General features: G+C 43.7%; 1 protein-coding gene across 1 annotated transcript in view; it reads right to left on the reverse strand.

The window, feature by feature from the left end:
- glcci1a (glucocorticoid induced 1a) overlaps positions 1 to 22,404 on the reverse strand; it is a 25,163-nt gene continuing 2,759 nt past the window's right edge. Inside the window, 11 exon segments of the mRNA XM_068332325.1 lie at positions 1 to 3,345; positions 3,435 to 3,555; positions 6,231 to 6,441; positions 6,521 to 6,672; positions 7,279 to 7,289; positions 8,159 to 8,283; positions 12,085 to 12,186; positions 13,995 to 14,086; positions 14,089 to 14,130; positions 21,671 to 21,800; positions 21,866 to 21,973. Of these exon segments, the coding sequence (XP_068188426.1) occupies positions 3,042 to 3,345; positions 3,435 to 3,555; positions 6,231 to 6,441; positions 6,521 to 6,672; positions 7,279 to 7,289; positions 8,159 to 8,283; positions 12,085 to 12,186; positions 13,995 to 14,086; positions 14,089 to 14,130; positions 21,671 to 21,800; positions 21,866 to 21,973 (1,398 nt within the window). The 3' untranslated portion in view covers positions 1 to 3,041.

Genomic DNA, 22,404 nt, shown 5'->3' on the forward strand with positions numbered 1-22,404 from the left:
TGGACAAAACAACCAATGGTTTATTTTATTGCCATTGTGCATGGAGGTTGACACGGCAGGTTACACACACAGGATTACATAGTGAAGTGAGAACACCCTGACCTGCCGGTGATGTGCTCGGGTCACTCAGTGCTGGTTCTGGATCAGATGATGGCTTCAGCAACAAACGACCTGTCGATCCAGCCCCACGCTCAAAACCAAAGGATGTCAATGAGATGAACACACACCACCCGGAGGACAACGCCTCTGTTCCTATTATTGCACACAACGAGTTCACCAATGCCAGGTATACGCGGTACATTGGGATAGCCATAGGTCATCGATAAGGTGCTGAATTGTCTTAAGAAACCACAACACTGAGCCTCCTTAGAAAACACATATATACAAAAGAGGAATGGAGCGTCGATGACCCCACAAGCACACTGAGAGCAAAACAAACCTGGATTATACGTCACTCTTGCAAATGAAAGTTGTGGATCGCTATACGTAGGGTGATGCACATTCAACAGCACAGACGTGGGTGAGAACCAATCACATGAGAGGATCAGAAGGGGTTTGTAGCGTCAGTGATGCTAACGGAGGCGGCCGGGGCGACCCTTCGTCTGTGAACACGTTCATCCACGTCTAACATCAACTCTTATGGAATATCAATAATGTGGATTATGGTAAGTCACTGGGCCAGTACGGCTCCACCTGTCTGCTGACATCCGTCACCACATGGATATCCAACCGCCCACAGGATGAAGAATCACAGTAAAATAGAGCTCCATGTTCAGTCGACCTTTATCTTTGGTTCATTTCATCCACCTGCTGAGAAGAACATTTAGATCTTTAGCGACTACATGTTCCACCTTCTTCACTGGCTACAAACTGACTAGAACAAAGATCATTCTGATCCATGGTCCGTCGCTCTCTGGACGTTTAAAACACCTTCAACACAAAACACAGGAAGCAGGGAATCAGGACACACCATCAATAGAGGAATGTGTGTGAACGGTTCAGAAAAGCGTCCCAGGGACCACATGGTCTCCTAGCATCACTAGGAACCCTGTTAGCTTACATGTTGCAGGATAGCAATTGTGCAAAGTATGTGGAGGTTAAGAGGGTCGTGACTCCTTTGTGTGTGAGAGATACTCGTGTCAGCTCTGTACTCTAACGGCTGCAGGTGGTTCAGGACTCAGTCTCTCAGACTACAGGATTTTCCAGACTATAAGGCGACAGCGCGCTTTATAGTATATAAGGTAAGGGTCTACAACATTTGGGTGTTGTATTGAATTTAAATAAATATGAACAATAAACAGAAGATTCTGTTGACAGCCATCGACATCCACGAGCTGAATGACACAAAAACTGATTTCCTTCTCCAGACTGAACCCCGTTAAATGTTACCGTTTAGTCACTTTACACTTTCTTTAACGACGCAAACTAAGATGCTTAAACTCTTAGCAAATAAATAGTGAAGTAAATGGAGCATTCAGAGGGATGTGTTCATGAGATCCCAATGAAAATACAGAACCCACAGATTTTAATGGTTGGTTTTCAGCCCAGTTAGCTTTATGGTTCTGGTCTGAATTAAAGAGTTATTACTCCAGACTAGACGTGCTGCTCGTACATCATCTGCTCAGAAATGTTGTAAAAAAATGAACTGACTTCAATTCTTTTTATCTGAATGTTTAGATATCCAGGATGACTTTGGGTTTAATTTTGATCAATTCAAGTAAAGAGTAGAATCAAGTTACTTCTTTGGCCGAGAAAACTGAGGTTGAACTGATCGAACGAGATCCAATCCACACCTGTCTGACCTGTGACCTCACAGGAGAGCCAATCAAAACGGTCCTCATGCTTTAAACAGCCACAGAATGCATCAGATTCTCATCACACACACACACACACACACACACACACACACACACACACACACACACACACACACACACACACACACAGCGTCCCACCAGCAGTCAGAGACGGACACCAACAACCTGAGCCACCGCCCCCTGGTGGCAGCAAGCTGCTACAACACAAAGGAATGATGGTCTGGAATGAGAGGATGAATGAGTTCAGCTTCATCACATTACAGATGTGTGTGTGGACATTAATCCAAAACTACCTGAGTATCGACTCTGATTGTGTAATACCTGATGCAGACCAACCAATTAGAGGCCAGATTATTCTCTGGTTGTGTTCTGGAGAGCGTTTCCCAACACGACCTGGACGTGTGGACAGAATCCTGGCAGTCCAGCCGTCGGCTGCTGGAATCTTTTAAAACGAGCGTTCTTCTTTCTGATCGTAGCGTTAAATGTTTCCATACACGTTTACAGCTTATTCATACTGTCAGATTGGAAAGAACACAACACACCATTTAATCTGAAACAGACCGCCCTCCCCCCATCCATAGTCCTCCATCTTCACCCCCCGACGCCTTCGTGTGATAGCAGATCATCAGATCACCATCAGATCACCATCAGGTCACCATCGGTTCACCATCAGATCACCATCAGGTCACCATCAGTTCACCATCAGGTCACCATCAGGTCACCATCGGTTCACCATCAGTTCACCATCAGATCACCATCAGTTCACCATCAGTTCACCATCAGATCACCATCAGTTCACCATCAGTTCACCATCAGTTCACCATCGGTTCACCATCGGTTCACCATCGGTTCACCATCAGGTCACCATCGGTTCACCATCAGTTCACCATCAGGTCACCATCAGATCACCATCAGGTCACCATCAGATCACCATCAGGTCACCATCAGATCACCATCGGTTCACCATCAGTTCACCATCAGATCACCATCAGGTCACCATCAGGTCACCATCAGATCACCATCAGGTCACCATCAGTTCCTTCAGCTCACGCTGCTCAGACGTTGCGGAGAACGGGACGTTAATGTAGTGGTGGTTATTGAGGACGGGGGGGGGGGTGCTATGTCATGCAGAGGTGGGGGTAGAGGAGGGGGTGTCGCTGGGACAGTCAGTAGTGACGGTTGGTGGCTGCTAGCGTGGATTAAAGCTAGAGGCACCGCTGGGGTCTAGCTGATGGCGGCGCCGTCTGTCTGGGGGGGTTCAGTTTCTGACAGCGGGCTGGGCTCCTCCGGGGGGTCGTCTGTGCTGGTGCTCGTAGAGACCTGAGTGGGGGCACCGTAGAGTGACGCCGCGCCCCGAGGCTCGGCGACGGAGCCCGTCTCTGCGGCGTCCTCCGAGGACGGGGCGGGGTGGGGGGGACCGGGCAGTTTGACGGGGCAGAAGGCCGAACCCGTCGGGATGAAGTTGACCTTGTTCTTGTCGGGGCAGGAGAAGAGGGGGGGGGCCGAGGCGGACGTGGACTGCCTGGAGCTGTGGAGGAATGGAGTCGGTGTCAGTGGGGTCACACAGGCAGCTGGGGGGGGGGGTTCAACTCAACAGGAGGACCAATCAGAACGCACCTGGCCTCCTCAAACGCTTTGACCTTCTCGCAGCCCTCCGGGGGCTCTCGCTTGAACATGTAGCTGTTGTTGGGTTTGGGGGACGAGGCGAACTTGGGCAGCGGGGAGCTGCTGCCACTGTCTGTGGACACAGAGGGGCGGGAGAACACAGGGGATTCTGGGTAATCAGAACCGGCAGTGGCTTATGTTGTGTTCTGTTAGTAAAAAAGCGAAGCTAACACACCTGTTTTCAGGTGCTAACATTATGCTAACACCAGCTCCAGCTGACTTCACAAACAATGTGGTCTTTACTAGAAGGCCCACCTCAAAGCTTCTAACATCTCAAAAACCAACAGTCTAATAATCCAGTGCTCCTCATGTATAGAAAATGTTTTAAGATAGGCCATCCACTGAAGGTGCCCCTTATGGTCCAGTGCATCTTATGGTGCAGTAAATACTGCACTATAAGATGCTCTTGTCATAAGGGTGTTCTTTTATGGTAATAATGCAGCACTACCACCAGAAGATGGTGGTAAGACACCTACAGGTTAACACTAATCACTGTCAACACTTAATCCTAATCTCTGACCACCAGGCAGACAGAAATCAGTCATCATGAAGTGAGATGGTGGAAAAAATAAAGAAAAATGTGAAGCGGATCCTCATCAGTTCAGATGGTATTAGGAGTGACTCTGGATCAGAGTGAAAAAAGAACTCAGGTGACTGTTCATGAGACACGAGGACATCGCGTTGGTTTGTTTGGTAGTTTTCTGTTTTAGAGGTGAAGTTAAGAGGTGCTGTGGGGGGGTTGTTGGGGCAGTAGGATGTACCAATGAGTAAAATAAAACTGGTATTTACACCGTTAACGATGTTCTTGTGTGACCAGTGGAACCAAAGGACACTTGGGCCCCGCCCACACCACAGCGTTTTCAAAAAAATCTCCGTCCACACGACAACGCAGACCCAGCGTTTTTAAAAAGTTGCGTTTTCGTTCCGGATATCTGCATCATCGTGTGGGCGGGGCCTGAGTATTACATCGACAGAGTTTCCACAGCATGTGGGTCACCTGCTGCTGTGAGAAAGGAAAGTTAGGGTGGCTGTAAAAAAGTTAAAATAAACTCAAAATAAACTCAAAGGTTAAGTATTTTCCGCACTATAAGGCGCACCTAAAAGCCAATAATTCTCTCATAATCCCTTATAATCCGATGCTCCGTATATATGGATTAATATTCATATTAGTATTGGTTAAAAACAAAATCGCTGAAAAAAAGCCAGCAGTCTGGCCGCCAGTCATGCCGCACTCCGCCACCAGGGGGCACCCTCACCAGGCACTACGCCCCCTAACAACGGTAGTCAAGGGGCGTCGCCGAAGTGCCGCTCCTACTGATCTGCTGTGTGACGTCAGAGCAGCCTGCTGAGAGCCCCGGTGACCGGATACGATTACGTAGAGAAACATGAGGAACTTTCAACAATTCTATGAATAAAGTCTGAGTGACTGACTGATCTCAGTATTTCTAACTATTTGGCGTCAGAAATAACCCACTTTAAACTGAACTGGTCTAAAAACCCCATTGTGCTGTCATCTGGACTCCAGTGACGGTCCATTCTATTAGTCTGTGGAAACACACGGAGAAACTGGACTAAAGGTGAATAAAGACCCTCAAAGATGAACTTACAGCCTTTTCTGAAAGTCCAAGAGCAGTCACTGCTAGACAAAGGTGTCTGGTGTGCTGCATTGATTTACAAAGGTAGTTGATAGCTCTGGGGGGGCAGGGGGGCGCATTCAGGCTTGTGTATTCTGTCTGCAGCGACGTGCGGTGAGATTCACGGCGGTGAGACACCGACGTTAAAGTCAGTTCTAGGAGTAAAACAGCGTCACGTTTGACAGTAAATTATCAGCCTGACATTAAAACTAGTTAAAAACTGTTCAGGACACACAGCAGCAAATAGCTGCACCTCACCTCCGACTGGACTACCGATCGATCGAAACAATATTTAATAAACGAAGACGAACATCAGAGCTTAAATATCTGCTTCTAACTTCAGATCAGGAAATGATCCCCCCTGTTGGCACTGAGTGGTCCACTGTAATGACTTTAACCAGTTTTAATGTCAGGTTTTTAATACGGCGTATTTTTCCAGACAGAGCGGTAAATACACCACGTAGTCTGGCTCTTACCTCCGTGAACCTCACCACACGTCACTGACAGCTGTAGAAACAAATCTAATTTGACTGTTTTTAGATCATCTTGTACTACAGTATTTTGTAGTACTTTTATCCGTAAATCTCAGCAGCAAAGGAAAACACCAAACGTGTTGACTTCTTTCTAAGATCACAAAGTGATCAGGTGATCAGGTTTCCTTGATGAGGCTCAGAATGGCTGATTGACATAACAACAGGGACGTTCACAGCTGACTAAAGGTACTGAGTCATGAATGCTCCATCTAGTGGACGGATAGCGCAACTACAGCTGCTAGTTTTTTAAGTCTATTTTTATGTGCGCCTTATAATCCGATGCGCCTTATATATGAAATAAATCATAAAATAAACAATTCATTAAAGGTGCACCTTATAGTACAGAAAATACTGTAAATATTTAAATACAAAGGAACCAACTTGAATAAAGGCAGGAAACACATTGTGTAATCTAGATTAGACATTATGTAATCTAGTTTCAGTTAGAATTTCACAAATAGTAACTGTATGAATACACAGATGATCGATTGATCGATTGGGTTGAATCTGTTGGGTTATAACACGACTTTCCACTGATCTGTAACACACGTGGGGGGCTGTGTGAAGCAGCATCACTTTACCTTTATCCCTGTCATACAGCAGCTCCTCTGTGGAGTACGGGCTGCCGTCATGTGACCCTGGGGGGCAGGCAGGTGAGGGGCAGGGCGACAGGCTGGAGCAGCTGCTGGAGCGACCGGGAGCTGAAGGCGTCTGCGTGTCCACGCTACGGGTGCTGCTGCTGCGCTGCTGGGGAGGGAAGGGGGCCCGCCGGCCGTCAGGGACCTCCAAGGACTGCAGGGTTCAACCACAGAGGGAACATCATGAGGGACACGGGGGCCTCAACAGTCACCACACGGAACGGCGCCCACACCTTCAGCTCCTCCTTCTCCCCGTTGTCTCTGATGAAGACCTTCTCCAGCTCGTGGTTGATGCCCTCCATGCTGCTGGGCACCCTGGAGATGGAGGGCTTCGGGACGGTGATGTTGGACAGGGGCATCTGGGCTGACTTCGACATGGAAACAGCTGTGGGACACACACACACACGCACACACACACACGCACACACGCACACGCACACACACACACACACACACACACACACACACTTCATTAATAAAAGCCCGTCATCTTGGGGAACAACAGGTTCCTAGAAGGGACTTAATCTGAGGGATTAATTTAGATAATGACTTCGGTTTCATGCTGCAGGGTTCCTCAGAGGGAAACGGTACCTAGAACCCAGATTTAGACACACACCAACACGAGTACTGTCAACTGAGAAATCAGGTTATACAACTGAACCGATCAATGAAAAACAAATATTACACGCAAATAATAAATGCTGTGAAGTCGACGGTGAAGCATTCTGGATGACCTTCACTGAAACACTGGGGAGACGGGAAACAGGCGGGGCTTCGTTTGTGGAACTCACAAGGTCACATGACCAAACCATTTGAAATAGGAACTTTTTTTTAATGATTTCTACATCAATAAGATCAAGAAAAAATATGATTAATTCAGAGTCAAATTATTTAAAGCTCATAAAACACAATGTGATTTCAGACGAGAGTCGGACTTTCCAGTTTAACAGTGTGGAGGAGCAGGAAGTCAGGAAGCTGGGTACCCCCTGACCTGTGTCCCAGCTGGGACACAGGTCAGGGGGTACCCAGATGTTGGACAGGAAGTTGTTGATGTTGTGGTTTGTTATGCCATACATTAAATGCAGGCTTAATAAAAAGGTGTTTTTCCCACTATCTAGAAAAGGTAAAAATGGCCTAAAAATGGAAAATTAACAGTCACTGGGAAGAACAGCAGAGTCATCACTATTCCCCCAGGGGTTACTGACTGATGGAGAGAATAATCCACTGACAAATACAGGATTATTTTGACTGAAACATACTGAACCCTGACTTTTAACATCCCTACAGGTATAACCAATCACTCACGCACCAAATTAACCCACGATTTACCATCAGGTTTGGGTAAAGCAACAGCATGAATGTCTGCTGATGACTCCAGACTGCATTCTGCTGCAAAAACTGTCTGAGCTGGACCACGATTTATCCGCTGGATTAAATACGATGTTTGATTGCAGAGAACAAAACAAGCTGCTGCTGGACATCCCAAAAACCAAAGCGGTTCACTGGGAATCGAGTCGTTAAATGTCACCGACACCCGGCTGGGAGCCTGTGGAACAGGTAGCATCAGAAGATGGGTCGGGGTATCTCCAAGGAGAGGAAATCTATTTGTTATATCGCTGTTAGGGAACGGAATATTTATGTATGAAGAATAAAATAATGCATTTAATGCTGTAATGACTTCTTCTGAATATCCTCTGATGTTTATAATAATGTAAAGAATGTTTTACTGCTTTTAGTTCATCTTTGTTAAGTTATTTTCTTTCTCACCCCCCTTTGGTCAGAGCTAACAGGGTTCATTTTAACAACCATATATACACACAGCCAGCAGCACCACCTAGAGGATAACGGATAACGTTTCATCGCCGTGACACCTGAGTATGGTGGTTAGTGGAGGTGTGGGCGGAGCTACGAGGGCTGTGTTGTCCTGGAGAACTCCTCGTCCTCGCTGTGGCGTCCTCCTTGTTGAGAGCTGGGGGGGCTGCTGCTTCACAATCTGCTGGAACCACGCAGGAGAGGAGACACTTCATGAGCACAGGTGGAACAAACAGCCGGTGAAACCAGGACAGATGAGATTCAGCTCTGTGCTCAGTGCACACCTCACAGGTACAAAGCAGCCAATGCAGCTCTAATGTTACGGATAGATTACCTCTACGTGTGCAGGACGATGGCTTCGGATTCAATCTAAACCTTCACTCAACCCTTAAGAAGCATTAAGGCCCAAAATCTCTAGAACACACGAGTCAAACTCACGGCCCGGGGGCCAAATGTGGCCCTCCACATCATTTAATGTGGCCCGCCAGAGCATAAAAGGTCAGAGTTTAAAAATAAATAGGTCACAAGTCTGCTTTGACCAAAAACTACATTTCCCACAATGCAGTACTTCAGCTCATTTTATGTCCTAACTTGTGTCTGATGTTATTTTTCTTTATTCATTGATAGTTTGATCCTTGATTGATGGAGTTCTGTGGGTTTAATAACCTGAGATTAGATGTACTTTATTTATCCCAAACAGGAACATTTAAATTTAAACTCTGACAAATTAAAAGGATTTCTTTTTTAGTGTAAATGTAATGTTTGTAACTTGAATAAGTAATAAATTCAGAGTTATTAAAAATTAAGGAGTAGTTACATTTAGTTACATTTATTAGTTACATTAAGGAGTAGTTACATTTAGTTACATTACATTTAGTTACATTTATTAGTTACATTAAGGAGTAGTTACATTTAGTTACATTACACTGAGTTACATTTAGTTACATTTATTAGTCACATCTGGCCCTTTGAGGACAGCCGTGATGCTGACGAGTCTTTCCTGATTATAGTATACATGTACAACATGTACAATAATTCATTTTGGAATCTGACGCCTTTGTTTCCAGAGGTGCTCTGGAAACAAACATGTCCTGTGACGGCGTGAGTCTATAAAACACACACTGTAGAAGATGGATTTTTTTCAGTTGCTGGATGACACTGAAGCTACTTTTTCAGAATTCTCCACACAGGCTGCATCACCCATCAGTGATCACCCCTCACACTAACACACATCACACTCGCTGCACCATCAGCTCATTCATCCACACGACAGTCAACATGTCAGGAAGCAGCACTCTGTGAACACATGAACTACACAACAGGAGCACAGCATTAACTAAAGGATACAGGGTTCTTTAAAAAGGACAAATTTGTTTAATTAAATTGCTAAATTTTCATAAAATAACATTTTTGCACTCCGAGTCACAATCATTATTGTAAGAATCATAAATTTGATTCAGTTCAATTTATGAGTTTAATATCTTTTCATTGTGATTTCTATTAATGGTAAAAATACATTTTCGTCAAAACAAAAAAAGCACGGCTGCTGTGACCAAACTGGTAATAGATTACTGGTGACCGTGTCCCGTCTGTTCAGTGAACCCGATGCTTTTGGTTATTGCGTTATTGCACTGAACAGTTCCCGTTATGAAATGTTAATTCTGTTCAACAACCCAGACGCTGCACGGTTTTCCTCTTTTGGTTTGGTCTCTTCCTTCTTTTGGCACCTCAGCATTTTCCTTCCCCTCCTCTATGATTTAGTTTGCAGTCCAAGCTTGATGTTGTCATGGCACAGCGACAGCAGGAGCTACGCTGTTTTAACACGGAATTAAACAAGACTAACCACTTATAAAAATCAAGGGGCTCAAATTGAAGGAAGACGCTCCACAGCGTTCCATCCTCATGCTGGACCTTCTCAGAATGGCACCAGTTTGGAAGGTAAGAAGGGGGATTAATCAGAGATGAACTCAAACACACGCTCTCACTCCACGTTCCAATCTTTGAAAGGACACATTTTCAGAAGTTGGTGTCAGAACATCAACTGAAACTAAAATATTTTACCCATAAGAAGAAACCAGCACTGTTCGACTCAACATTCAGCGATGAAGGAGATGATCTTCAGCACATCTAACCTGACACACTGTCCTTCAGACGCAGGCAGATCCCTCTGGTGATGTCTGATCCACACTAAAACTTGTGGTGGTTTAAATACCAGCTTTCATTGTTCATCGCTGCCGGAGGTAAAGGACAGTCATGAACTGCAGCAGCTCATGTCCCTTCTCAAAAGGGCTCGACAGGAGTTAGCAGGGTGATAGCGCTATCTGGGACCTCCCTGCTGCCGCGGCGTACCAGCGGGGCGGAGCCGAGTGGGGCTGATCGTAGCACGGCGGCTGCAGCTTCAGGGGACGGGGTTCAACACCACCAGGACTATAAAGATACGATATCAGCTGTGGGACGTCACATGGTTCTACAGTGACCACATCCATCCACCGTCTCATCACTTCTGTCAGACAGAAAGCGTTCATGGACCGCAGAGATCTTCACACACGGACCCTTTAGATAAACCGGAGACTTACTTGTAAAAAAAAGAACACTTCTAAACTGTGGAAGCGTTTGGCTCCAAAACATACATATTCTTACATTGTTTGGATTCCATCAACATTTTCCTAAATTATCTGATCCAAAAAAAAGACATGATGTGAAAAGACGAGAATGGAGCAGAGCTCATTTAACCTCCAGAAAGCAGTGCATCCTGGGATGCGCATCAAGAAAAATTTATGCATCCCAAAAGTAATACCAGAATATACGGTGAAGCGTATGCAAGGACTGAGTTTTGCTAATAGTAAAATGTAAGCAAGACCAAGAAATGGAACGTAGAACAATTGACCTGTTGACCGCTGCCAGAAGTCGGTCGGCTCCTCGGCCCACAGACGTGAAGCAGTTATCAGAAACGGTGGTTATGCAACTAAATATTAGTTTAGGATTCTCAGCAAAGTTGATTTTTCAAGAATTTCTTGATTCATACGGTACATTTTTGAGTTTCCAAAGACAGACGTCAACACTGTTATTTTTTTGAACATTACACTTGACTTTCAGTGAAATATTATCAAATTTTATTACTTTTTCCAATTTTCTTGCTCTTGAAATAGGATATGCAGTGTCCCCCATGCATTTGTGTTCATTAAAGTACAATTTATTTACACCTTTTTAGACAGCATAACTGTATATATGGAAAATTTTTGGAGAAACCAATTTGCTCAAGTGGAACGTTTTTGGTGAGAGGAGAACCACGAGACGCAGAGAACCCACGCTGGAAAACAAACACACCCCAGGTGGAATCCAACCAAGGACCTTCTTGCTGGGGGACACAACGCTACCCATCACAGCCTGCTGTGCCATCTGATCACGTTCACACCCTCTCTCTTTGGTGGGAACTACAAACTGGGTCAAACACTGATTCACTCTTTGAATTTCCATTGAAGCTAACGTACAGTTAATCCAGACTTGGGTATTAAAGGAGGAAATAACTGTTTGGCATGAACCCAAATTTGTTTTGGTATGGGGGCCCCATAAAGCTTAATCTGCTCTTAAGGGGGCCAAACCAATAAACTCATGTCAAAATTACATATAAGTAACAATAAGTCACCTTTTTCTCTTTTTATAGCATATTTTAAAGAAAATGTAGTTTATGATTGTCATGATATTGCACATTCCTCCCAGGGGCCGGTCCTGTACATTTCCCACCCTGCATTAAGCTGTCACTACATGACCTAACCTGGAGCTTTATCTCCTATGTACCAAATGACTGACCAATACTACTATAAAAGGGACACCTCTCATTTAAATAGTTTACTAAAAAGAAAGAACATGGAAGTTCTGGAAAGCTCAATTAGCTCCAACAGGAACAAATATTCGACTCCCACAAAGGTCCATGATGTGTGCATGTGCCCCCGTTGAGACAATGGGGTGTTGGTTGTGTTAGTACTTGTCTGCATGCCTCTTTGAGCTGGTTGGAACTGCCCCAGGACACCGAGTGCTGGTGGGGGCTCCTGTTCTCCACCAGTTCCTCACTCCAACATCCAGGAGTCTGACAAGAACAGCACAGATCACCATGAGCACAGGAACAGTTCATTCACGGCTTTACAAGCAACGTTCACGTAAAGAAGAAGTATTTGTACTACTCTTCACTTAAAACCTTCTAATCACATTTCATTCATTGTGCTTTGACTTCAAATGAAAGCCTGAGACAATACGTCTGCAGCATCTGATGATTTGTATTTTTCATCCGTCTGAATCAAATTCTGTCTTCTAATGTAATGTGTGAGAAGGGGAACTCGATGACACCCAGATCACAGCTCAGGGATGTGGACTGGTCTACATTTTTTGGAACCACATGTTGGTTGGATCCCGATAGCCATAACTAGGATAATAAATAGTAAACTGACTACACATGAAAAACACAATAATGGGTTAAGAAATGATGTCATGAACGTAATATAGTGTTCCTTATAATTCATGTTACATTGAAACTTTATCTCACTTGGTTTGACTGAGCTCCTCAGGAAGGCGGAGTGGTGACTTCAGACTAAAAGACGTCCCTGACACCGAAGCATCTTCCAAACATCAGCAAACACAAGCATGGGGCGTCAGAAAATATCATTAATGAATAAAACCACTGCATTAGATGAAGCCATTCCTCAGCCGCAAAAAAATACCCAACACACGTCACCACCATATATGTCATTTACGCACAAGACACACTCCGACACGAAGCGATGCAGTTTGGTCTGAGGACCACAGGACAACAGAAAAAAACAGAACACAGAAGTTTGATTTCTGGGTAAAAAACCACATTGCAGGTGCTTTGAAGTACAGGTCACGTATTTTCAAATACACATCAGGTATTTTTACTGAAGTCTCACAACTAGGATGTGGTGGAAGCTCAAATCCGATTCAACTGTGTTTTACATCAAGTCCACAGTGACAGCACAGCTCAGGGTATCTGGGCAGAACCACCCTACTGCCTGCAGGGCCACAGACAACACATGGACAACGAGCTGCGGAGAGATGCCGACATAACTGCTGTGTCAGCACCACTGTTTAGAGGGCAAATGACAGCTATGACACCGGTCAATTATCAATACATAGGACCACAACAACCACACTGTGTTGATGTCTAGATACAAAACCGTGATACAATCACTAAAAAAATAATGGAGACGGGAAAAGACACTCTTGCCAGACATCTGATCTTTAAAACCTGGTAGGAGCGACTCATACAGTTGACCTTGACCTAGTTTTTTCAAGGTCATCATCTCATCTTCATCCCCTTTGCTGCCTGAGTAATGTGCTTTTTGTTTCGTCTTTCTATCTGTAACGGTTGTGAAGACATTTGGTGGACTGACGGACGGACAGACGGACGGACGGACAGACGGACGGACGGACAGACGGACGGACAGACGGACGGACGGACGGACGGACGGACAGACGGACGGACGGACAGGCGGACGGACAGACAGATGGACGGACGGACAGACGGACGGACGGACGGACGGACGGACGGACAGACGGACGGACAGACGGACAGATGGACGGACGGACACACACTGACAACTACAATACATCACCGCTTTGAGGCGGGATGTAATTATACTGGTATCTCAACGTACGACTGCACTTGAAAGTTGTACTACAGCACCAGAAATTTCATAAAGTATCGGTGGGTTAGTGTAAATTAGCATCACAATGACATGAGGGGTACAGAAAACTGTTTCATTTCTTTTTTTTAACCATTTAACTTGAGCTCGAGGGATTTTTTTCATGTATGACACAACAAAAACAAAGTTAAATCCCAGCACCTCACAAGAAGACAGAAAACAATGGAGCTGGTTTTACCTGGGTGGATTTCTCTTTCATACAGGATGGATAGCGCACATGGGAGTCACGAGGCCACTGCCCGGTGATGGCACCTGGGGAGGAAGTCTGCCAATAGCCCCTGGGCTCAGCACCTGCTGGCTTCTCGTCCTTTCAACTGTACGGGTAAGAGACAACAGACAAAATAGAACATCGTTAGTTCATTTTTTAAAGGGCGGTCAATCAGCAATCAAAGCATTTGGGTAGTTTACTGAACCCAAGCTGTTTTTCAGGAATAACTTTTTATTTAGTGCACTTTTAGTGGTTTAATTCCAATAAATTATCATTAAATATAAATAAATCTAAATTCATCCTTTTCTGCTCAAATAGAAGCAAAGAAAATCTTGAAAACTTGCTCATCTCAATAAATGGTAAAAACATTGAAAGATTAAATTGTACCACATTTCTTGGAATTAAAATTGACGAACACCTCAACTTTAAAAATCATATTGATCACCTGGTGAATAAATTATGCAAATATTTGATTTATTTTATAAGTTGAGACACTTTCTTCCCCTTGAAGCACTTTTAATTTTGTACCGATCCCTTTTCAAACCTCATCTAAATTACTGTAATGTGGTCTGGTGCAATACATTCCCCAGCCATCTTTCCAAATTACAAGTCCTTCAAAAAAAGGCCATTTGGGTGATCTCTTGGGCTGAGTTTAACAGCCCCACTGATTCCCTGTTCTGTAAATATAGGCTTCTGAAACTCACTGAGTGCAACTTATTTCAAAATGCGTGTATGATGTAGATTGTAGTTAATCGACCTGAGGACAGACTGGCTCGGCTCATTCCTGTCTCTACACCTGCTCATGCCCACACCACCAGACGTAAAACCCTCTTGAAGGGAACAATGAGAAAACTAAAGTGCACAAGCTTTGGTGTGACGTGTAAAGGCCCACGGGTTTGGAACGAGCTGAACACTGACATTAAAGCTGCATCATCTCTGTTCATTTTTAATGTGTGAATGTGTGTGATTGTTCTGGTGGTGGTCGGAGGGGCCGTAGGCCCAGATTGACAGCCACGCCTCCGTCAGTCTGCCCCAGGGCAGCTGTGGCTACGTACGTAGTTTACCACCACCAAGTATGAATGAGGTGTGAGTGAATAATAGATCCAATGTAAGCGACTTTGAGTGTCCAGACAAGAAAGCGCTATATAAATCTAATCCATCATTATTATTATTATAATAAACAGTAGCTGTTGCTTTGACCAGTAGCTTTGAAGGGTCGAGGTGATGCTTTGACCATTCAATGTATTTACTTTGAATGGTCAAAATTAATACTTCGACCATTCATAAGTCAAAGTATTAACTTGGGAATACAAAACAAAAAGTGGTATAATGTTTACAACAAAATGTGTACTTTTATAAATTACATAGGATACACATGATAGCTAAAGTAAAGTAGGCAATTAAAATGTATGTAGGGAAGATAGGTATGTTTTAGTCGGTAGGTAAGCTTAGGTAGGTACAGGTTAGGTAAGCACTGTATGTTTGTATTAAATATTGTTTACTGATGTGGGCCCCATACGTTAGCTAAATGCTGCTTCAAGGGTATCCCATTTACAAATATGAATTGCCACCTATTGTATGTGAACGAATTTGTAATGCTTTTAATATATATTTGTAATAAATGAACTGAACTGAAGAGGTCTGGTGATAAAGGAGTCTCAACAGACTGGTTGCAGTATGATGCAGAGTCATGCTCGTGTGTCACCAGCATGACGAGGAAAACTCACTTATCATTGGAAAAAAAATCATGAAACCGGAAAACATCTGTGAAAATAAGTGGGAGTCATCGTCAGATTCTTCATCTGGCGTGTTCCTGGTGTGATCTAGAGTCCAACAAAAGAGAATCCCACTAATCCAGGAAGAGGTCCGGGTCACTTGCTGTAAATCATAGGATTATAGTTACCCTCAGGACAGTGATCTTCCAGGCATACTAAGTAACCTGACATGGTTCAGAGACTGAGAGTTTTATCACTCTTTCATAGTCTGTTACTGTAAGTCCTCTTAGGAAGGACCAGTATATCAGTGAATCCATTTAAAACCATCAGGAACAGAAGCGCCCACAAACCTCAAAGAGTTTCAATCAATCAAGTGAACCGCCTAAAGACAAGCTAACTGAGATCAGGGCTCTGGATTACGAGCATCACAACACATGACTTAGCATGCAACATACCATAATACTGTAATACAGACAATATATAATATACTGACAATGCAATACTTTCATATGTCATAAAAACTGTAATAATACATTTCAACTTGAAAATATATAAGTAGCTTGGAGGGGACGTCTTCTCCTCTGGGCTTTTCCCTTCAGGGTCTCCACAGCCAATCAGGGTCCTCCATCTAACCCTGTCTTCTCATCCTCTTCTCTCACACCAACTACCTTCATGTCCTCTTTCACTACATCCATAAACCTCCTCTCTGGTCTTCCTCTAGGCCTCCTGCCTGGCAGTTCAGAACTCAGCATCCTTCTACCAATATATTCACTATCTCTCCTCTGGACATGTCCAAACCATCTCAGTCTGGCCTCTCTGACTTTATCTGCAGGTTTATTTGCTGAGGCCTGAATCTGGGTTTGTGCAAAGTAAATTCCAGATTGGCTACAAGCTTTTTAGCCTATGTAGCCACAGTGGCGTTCTTATTTTTAGGAAAAAAAAGGCTAAAACTTGCAACTTTTTTGGACTCGCGAAAATCCCCGAGTGATAACATAAGAAAACAAACTTTTTCTCTCGCAAGGCGGCACGTATCTTCTTCGTCTTCTTCTTCGTCATCTTCCCACAGTGGAGACTTCTGTACAAACCCCCCCTCAAGAAAAAAACATGGTGCCATCGGTTCCAATGCTTTATCTCTGTCATTAACCCTGCGGTGTCCAGCCAGTGTCCCTTCTGTCCCCTTCAGGAGACAGTCTGTCATGCTTTCAGTGAGTGTGGGAGACTTCAGTGCTCTTCACTCTTCTAACGAATGGTTTTAATTTGTTCAGTGAAAACTTTAGTATCAGGAAATCCATCTACGGTGCTGGGTACAATAGATCGAATCAGAGAAAGTGGCAGCTTTTAAATTTTATCTCTGGAGAGGCAAAACTTGCAATTTCTGTGACCAGGAAGAGGAGAACTGAAAACAATTCTGTTCCAGAAGCAGCTCCTGTTTTCTGCTGTAACATCAGATGTCGCTTAAAACTAGAATTTGGTTTCTATAAAATGACAAAAGACCTGAATAACTTTAGGAACATCTGGTGTCACAGAAATGTCCTATGCACTTTAGCTGATGACCACCTCACTTCTGCAAACTTCCTGATATAATGTACTAATTTTTAAATTGTATTTCCTTTATTGGTTTTTAGTGTTTTTGAAGTTTCATCTAATGTAAAATTGTTAAATGTTTGAATGTGATTAAAGTGTTTTTGCAAAAATAAAAAAAAAATCTTGTCGTCTTCTTCTTCTGTTCTTCTTCTTCTGTGTTTCAAGTCCTGTACTTTGAATATGAAGCATATTCAACGTGGAGACAAGAGCCTCTGTTTTTAGTTTGATAAATGTTAGTTTTCTTCATTCAGGAATGTTTTTGATGTGAATTCCTTTTTGTGTGAATCTCTTTTGGATTTTGTGTCAATGTGATTTTCTTGTAATTTGGCTTTTATGAATAAATGTATTTTTAAAAATAAAAAAAAAATCTTCTAGGAACATCTGGTGTCACAAAAATGTCCTATACACTTTAGTGGATGATCAACTCACTCTTGCAAATTTCCTGATATAATGCACTGTTTTTTAAATTGTCTTTCTTTTTATTGGTTTTTAGTATTTTTGAAGCACTTTAGCATTTTCATCCAATGTAAAATTGTAAAATGTTTGAGTGCGATTAAAGTGTTTTTGCAAAAATCAAAAAAGATCTTCTTCGTCTTCTTCAGCGCCGCTATTTCCACATGCCGACGGAAATAGCCGAAGTGACCCGAACGCTCCCGATCATTAAATATGCATTCGGGTCATGACCTCCTCTCGTCCAATGAAAAAACAAGGATTCTATTTTTACAAGCTAAACCCGCGAATTGGTGACGACAAGGAGAGGACAATCGACTGAAGGAAAATGAGAATAGAGTGTTTTATAGTAGATTTTGCATTAAAACTCTAATTGAACAACAAATGGTGAATGCTGAGGGGGGGGGGGAGTGGTGACAGACCGATCAGAAGGTCAATGAAAGATATTATCAATACTTGTTTGTAGTCTTAGACTTTTGATCCCTATGACCGACAGGAATAACCAGTGATGCATGTAAATGTGTTTTCACCTCAATTGATATAATAGCAAGTAAAACTACCAGTAAACACTGAGTAATATTTTGTATGACTGTATCTTCACAGAGTGAATGAAGTTTTCAATGGTTGAATCTCACATTCATTCCTGCATAAAGTAGGACAGAAATAAAGAGAGTTCAGCTTCAGCTGTTGGCTTTAGTGGATTTTTGTAGGTAAACTGAGTGTGGTTTTACACCTCCCAACAATTGAAAAGTTGCACTCACTATGTGAAGATACAGTCATACAAAATATTACTCAATGTTTACTTGTTAGTTTTACTTTCTATTACAACAAGCCGCTGTCTTGGACACAGAACGTGGCTTTTTGTGGCTTACTCAATTCTTTTACACTGAGCCACAGTGGCTTAGTCATACTAGCTCCTGGTGCAAGACCAGGGAATCACTGCAGACGTTTCTTTGATAAGGGCTTGGTACTTATGATGAGGGCCGTCTACCCCAAGAATAACATTTAAAAATGAATAACACTCATAAAAACAGCAGAGCTTTACAACCACACAAAACAAATGACAATATATCAAGATATTACTAAATAGAACAAACTTCATTCAGTTTTCAAAACATATATGTCATCAAGCAGAGATATAATAGTGTGTTTGTAAGTGTGTATGAAAGATTTGTCCACACATCGTCAAAACACAAAAAGAAGACTCTGGGTTTTATCACAGCACCACCATGACCATCACCTATGGAGAAAAACCACAGCACTACACCCATCTACTGGTTTACTGGTCCTTCAGACACAGACTCTGGAGACAGGCATGTTCAATGAGCTGGAGACTAACGCCATCTGATGTTGATGGCGCTGTGGCGTCTGTCTAGCTGTGCAGCCCTAGCTTACAACAGTGAAACTGCTCCAAATTATTACTAATTAAAGAAATGAATAGTGTTTTTCACAACAGAAATAGTTGCATAAAACCTAATATAGTGATAGTCAGTGTACGAATATATTTTACACCCCATTATGATATCAGAAAAAAGATCTAAGAATTATTGTAATTAGTTATTCTTCTGTTCCTAACAAACACCTGGTCTGTGTTGTAATCTCACCTCAGTGCATTTGGAACCGCACTACAATGCATTTCTATAAAATCTATGACAACCAATAGTGGTGCTTTTATTTATTTGACAGCAAAGCTGTGACACAGACTGTGGTATTTAAAATCCTGACTAAACACTGGATTTTACACCAAAGTAGCATCTGTCAAATGCAATCAGACAGGGTGAAACTGGTGAATTATATGGATCTCAAAGCTACTGTGTTAAAGACATACCCAATTAAATTTGACAAAGCTGTGCTGTTAAACAGGGAGAACTATGCATAACCACTGGCAGCACAACGTTTTGTTGATGGTGTAAGAGCTATAGTGGAGGCCAGATATAGACCGATTTCATGGACAATTGTGACCCTGTTGGCACACGGAAATATCTAAAAGTGAACCATAGCTACTGCTTCCTGTCACTGGCCTCAGTATGCAGCCAGAGGGTATAGCAGTAGTCATATAGCATGTGTCCATTTACGGAGAGAAGGCAGAGAGAGACCTAATGAAGTAATGACGATGATAAATATTCAAACATATTATTAAAGGTAAAGATCTACAGCTGCACGTGGGTGGAGGGGATGATCTCTTCTTGACTAGAACTCAACCTAGTGGCACTCAGTACACGTCACCACACCAGACAGGTAGCTAAATCCAACAGAAACAAACAAGCAAACTAGTTGAGTGTTAGAAGCTTAATAGAATTATTGAGAAATCTAAATATTACTTCAATTCTATTCACAGTATGTAAACCGTCTTTGAAATCGGCCCATAAAATTAGCTAACACTAATTCATTCATCAAATATTGAACTTAAGTGGAAAGTAACAACAGTGTGTAGAACTTCACTTACAGTATTTTCTAGAATATAAGGCACATCTTCAATGAATGGCCTATTTTAAACCTTTTTCCATATATAAGGCACACTGGATTATAAGGTGCATTGTTGGTTTTTGAGACAGTTAAAGGCTTTTAGGTGCGTCTTAAAAAGCGTAAAACACTGTCCATCCGTCTGCAAAGCGTTGATGTTTGTCATGTCAGTGTTGGTGTGTCCGTCCGTCCGTCCACCAAAGGTCTCCACAACCGTTCAGACAGACAGAAGAAACCAAAAGCACACGACTCAGGCAGGAGAGGGATGAAGATGATGACCTTGAGAAAACTAGGTCAAGGTCAACTATCAACTTTTGTACATGAAACAGATTAGAAAGACGAGGAAGAAGGCCAGTGTGAGTAAGACCATAGATCAAAGCCAGCCCTTTGATCAATGACAGTCGGTCAGAGCACTAGCTTTGATCTTTGACCTATGCAAGTAAATCAGGGTAACATTTTGAATTCAGAGGTGTCGCAGGATGGTGCAGTCTGTGATGGCCTTGTTAACTGCCTGCAGTTACCCAGATCACCGTCCTGGCTGCCAGCTTAGCTTGATGCCCCCCCCCCCCATAATACCCTGGAACAGCACTGCTGTTAGTAACCATGTGTACGAGTGACAACATGCAAAGAGCATATGACAGCCTACATATGACAGCCTACATCTGACAGCCTACATCTGACAGCCTACATATGACAGCCTACATATGACAGCCTACATCTGACAGCCTACATCTGACAGCCTACATATGACAGCCTACATCTGACAGCCTACATACTGTATGACAGCCTACATACGACAGCCTACATACGACAGCCTACATGACAGCCTACATGACAGCCTACATATGACAGCCTACATATGACAGCCTACATACTGTATGACAGCTTACATATGACAGCCTACATACTGTATGACAGCCTACATACTGTATGACAGCCTACATATGGCAGCCTACATCTGGCAGCCTACATCTGACAGCCTACATATGACAGCCTACATACTGTATGACAGCCTACATACTGTATGACAGCCTACATATGGCAGCCTACATCTGGCAGCCTACATCTGGCAGCCTACATCTGACAGCCTACATATGACAGCCTACATCTGACAGCCTACATATGACAGCCTACATATGACAGCCTACATATGACAGCCTACATATGACAGCCTACATCTGACAGCCTACATATGACAGCCTACATATGACAGCCTACATATGACAGCCTACATATGACAGCCTACATCTGACAGCCTACATCTGACAGCCTACATCAGACAGCCTACATATGACAGCCCGTAGTGTCTGCCTCCGAGCCAGCCGCTCCGGGGCAGATGAGGAGCGTGATGGGGGAGCAGGATGCAGCAGAGCTGCTCTGGCTGCAGACACACCGGTGACTACGTCCCGTGAAGCCGATGAGCTCCTCCTCCACCACAGAGCGCTGGTCTGGCCCCCACTCCGTCTTCTCTCCTGGAGGTGCAGAGGCTGGCCTGCTGGCTCAGGGCTGGTTTGTGACTTGCAGACTGCTGGGCCTCCGTGTTGCCATAGTGCTCACACTCCGGCTAACATCACCCCCCCAGGACGATGCACCCAGCCTCCGGAGAAGGATCTCCCCGCCCTGACTCACCATCACAACACCCATCATGCGGGACAAACCCCGGTTAATATCACACAGCCCTGGGGGGTCCCTGAGACAGTGAAGACCTGCGGTCTGCCCCCCCCGCCCCCCCCGCCGCTGCACAACGATGGTGAAACCACACGAGTTAGGCTCGTGCCCGTCCAGCTGCCCGCGTGTCGCCACGTCCTTCACGTCCTTCGATCTGATCGGGAAGCTAACCCGTTAGCCTAGCATCTCCCGGCGCCGCTCCGAACCTCCATCTACAAACCTGAACATTTAACACATTACGGTCAGCTGAGGCAGAAATAACGCCTCTAGATGAAAATACCCCCGTCTCCTGACACAACTCTACCCCCTTTACAATTCGGCGCACATTAAATCAACTAAATTGTGTTCATTTTAATTCAAATTGATGATTTGAGCCACAACGTCCGTTTTTCTCCACTGGCTCGTCTCATCACAACAAGATGACGCCTCGATACGAGGGGGGGGGGGTGATTTATTTAAGCTTTACACTCGAATTAAATGTGAAATATGTGATTCTATGT

The sequence above is a fragment of the Antennarius striatus genome, chromosome 14 (assembly GCF_040054535.1).
Source record: "Antennarius striatus isolate MH-2024 chromosome 14, ASM4005453v1, whole genome shotgun sequence".
Taxonomy (NCBI): domain Eukaryota; kingdom Metazoa; phylum Chordata; class Actinopteri; order Lophiiformes; family Antennariidae; genus Antennarius; species Antennarius striatus.